Here is a 2,223-nt window from a genome sequence, read left to right as displayed (position 1 = left end):
AGGGAGGGAGGGAGGGACAGAGAGAGAGATTGATTGATTTTGAAATTAAGTGTTGTCATTTTTTTGTACACGGTAACCTCTGACCTGTCTTTGACAAGGATACTTGCTGCAGGTGGACTGGAGGTTGAACTGCCTGGGGTGTGGCATGGTGGAGGCCATCAAATACATTAGGATCCCTGCAGTGCGTCAAGAGAAAAGTAGGTTTCCTGGCTAAAACCATTTGTCTGGGGAGTGGTTGCCCCAAACACACCTGTCTGCTTGGGAGAGTGGGGATGCTGGACAGCCAAGGGGACCTCATCACTTCCTCTAAATTCTCCATTTGGAACGGAACACTGGATGGAGGGTCCAACATCATGAAGGCCCTGACGGCCTGGTATACAGTGCCAGAGGAGGATGAGAACAGGAACACTGTGTGGGATTCTGGGGACACTGTAGGTAGGTGAGTGGATAATTGCATAGTGTGGGCTATGGGTCAGAGTGTTTAGTTTTCCAGCCACTGAGGGTGGGGTAGTTCCTGAGACCTTGTGGAAGCTAGAGGTGGGTGACCTGCTGGCTACCATGCTCTAGCACCTTGTTCTCTACCGCGTAAATGCAATCTGAAGGAGCTGAACTCCTTGGCCCTGGGACCTCAAAGTGGCAGAGGAGAGTCTGTCAGAACCAAGTGATCTTTTTTTTCTCAAGCCAGAGTATTGTCCCAAAGCTAGCAAGCAGGAGCAGGAAAATTGGACCAGGTGTGGGTTTTCAGGAGCTAGGCGAGAAGGGGAAAGAGAGGTAAAGAATCTAGAGCATCCGTTTACTTTGACAATGCTGTGGAGATACAGAGGACTGGAGGTGGCTGAGCCACAGGGCAGCGCCCTGTGGAGGTACCCCTCACTTCCCCTAGAAGAAGTCGGGTAAGCGCGGGTGCAGCGAAGGGCAACGGATTACCTTGCTCCGGGCGCCCGGCACGCTGAGCGCCAGCTCATGTAACAGCTCCCGGGGAGGCTCCTTGAGGTACCACCACTGAATCTCCAGCGAGTATGAAGTGGCTCCGCTGGCTCGGAACGCGCAGGGCATTTCGATATCGTCACCCTCCCGCACGGTTACATCTTTGGGGACTTCGGTGAATGTAGCTGGGGGCGGGAGAGAGAGGCGTGACCAGCTGATAGGCTGGAGGGGGGGCGTTGGGAGGGCTTGGGGCAACCCAAGACTGAGGAGGTCGGTCTTCTGCTATCCGGCCTTGGGCTCACCCCCACTCCTGTCCCCAGCTACAAAGTGACCCTGGGCGAGAGGCTCAAGCAAAGTTCAGGGAGCAGCTGCAAAGGTGACAATGGGGACCCGCCACTTACTGCAGCCTACTCCTCTCCAGGTCGCGCAGGGTGCAGGGGAGGTAGGGCCTTAGCACAGGAGTCGGGCTGGGAAGCACCAACTCTCGCTTGCTTCAGGCCTCCTCTGTTTAGAGGGACAGGGTGGAAGGACTCCCTAAGCAGACGCCACAGCTGCTGCGACCCTCTTCTGCGCTCGTGCTCCTACCCACTCCCAGCCTGGGTTGCACACCCGGATTGCTTAAAGCCTGCCTCTTCCTTTCCTCCTCTGCGGTGGCCAACGGGCAGACTTCCGTGGCCTTAGCAAAGAAAGGGTCCCCTGAGCCCATCGCGGCCACGAAGTTCCCGCGCTCACCGTCGGCGACGAAGAGCAGCAGGCTGTGCAGTAGCAGAGGTAGCAGGTATCCGAGGGCGCCGAGCCGGTTCCGCTGTTCCATCTCCCGCAGGGTTGCGGCGGCGGCGGGGGCCCGGCGCGGAGAGGCGGCGGCGGCGGCGGCAGCTTGGGCTCGGCTCCGGCTCGAGCTCCGGCTAGGATGCCTCGGAGCCTGCCATGGCCCCGCACGGCGCCCCCTCCCCTGGCCGCCGGCGGCCGCCAATCAGCCCGGCTTCCTTGCCGGCTGGCCCGGCGCGGCTCCGGCGGGGGGCGCTACGCGGGGGACGCAGGAGAAGAGGTCCCTCCAGGAGGCTCCTTCGGTCCGTACCGCCTTCAGTCCGGTGGTCCACAGGAGAATGGAGATCCGCAGTTCAGTCGCTGGCCGGCGGGCCAGGAAACCGCCGGACTGCGCCAGGATCCATCCTTGGAGAAGGGAGTGAGCGCCTGAGAGGCACCAGCGTCTGCCTCCTGGTCTCCTTCTGGCTGGGCTCCCGACTGCCACCTCCTCCGACTCCCGCGGAGCTCTCCCGCCGCCGCCCCCGCCGG

General features: G+C 60.7%; 1 protein-coding gene across 2 annotated transcripts in view; it reads right to left on the bottom strand.

Annotated features, from left to right (window-relative positions):
• Nucleotides 1–1,980, bottom strand: part of Vstm2b (V-set and transmembrane domain containing 2B) — a 28,141-nt gene extending 26,161 nt beyond the window's left edge. The window contains exons 1-2 of one of the 2 annotated variants that reach the window (XM_031386261.1): nt 1,660–1,980; nt 928–1,112 (exon numbers count right to left, since the gene is read on the bottom strand). In XM_031386261.1, coding sequence (XP_031242121.1) covers nt 928–1,112; nt 1,660–1,741 — 267 coding nt within the window. In that variant the 5' untranslated portion in view covers nt 1,742–1,980. The remainder of the gene's footprint in view (nt 1–927; nt 1,113–1,659) is intronic. The other variant, XM_031386260.1, reaches the window with a different exon arrangement.
• Between the last annotated feature and the right edge of the window lie 243 nt (nt 1,981–2,223).

The sequence above is a fragment of the Mastomys coucha genome, unplaced genomic scaffold (genome assembly GCF_008632895.1).
Source record: "Mastomys coucha isolate ucsf_1 unplaced genomic scaffold, UCSF_Mcou_1 pScaffold21, whole genome shotgun sequence".
NCBI lineage: Eukaryota > Metazoa > Chordata > Mammalia > Rodentia > Muridae > Mastomys > Mastomys coucha.
The sequence above is the reverse complement of the archived record's forward strand: the minus strand, read 5'-3'. Positions and strand labels throughout refer to the sequence as shown.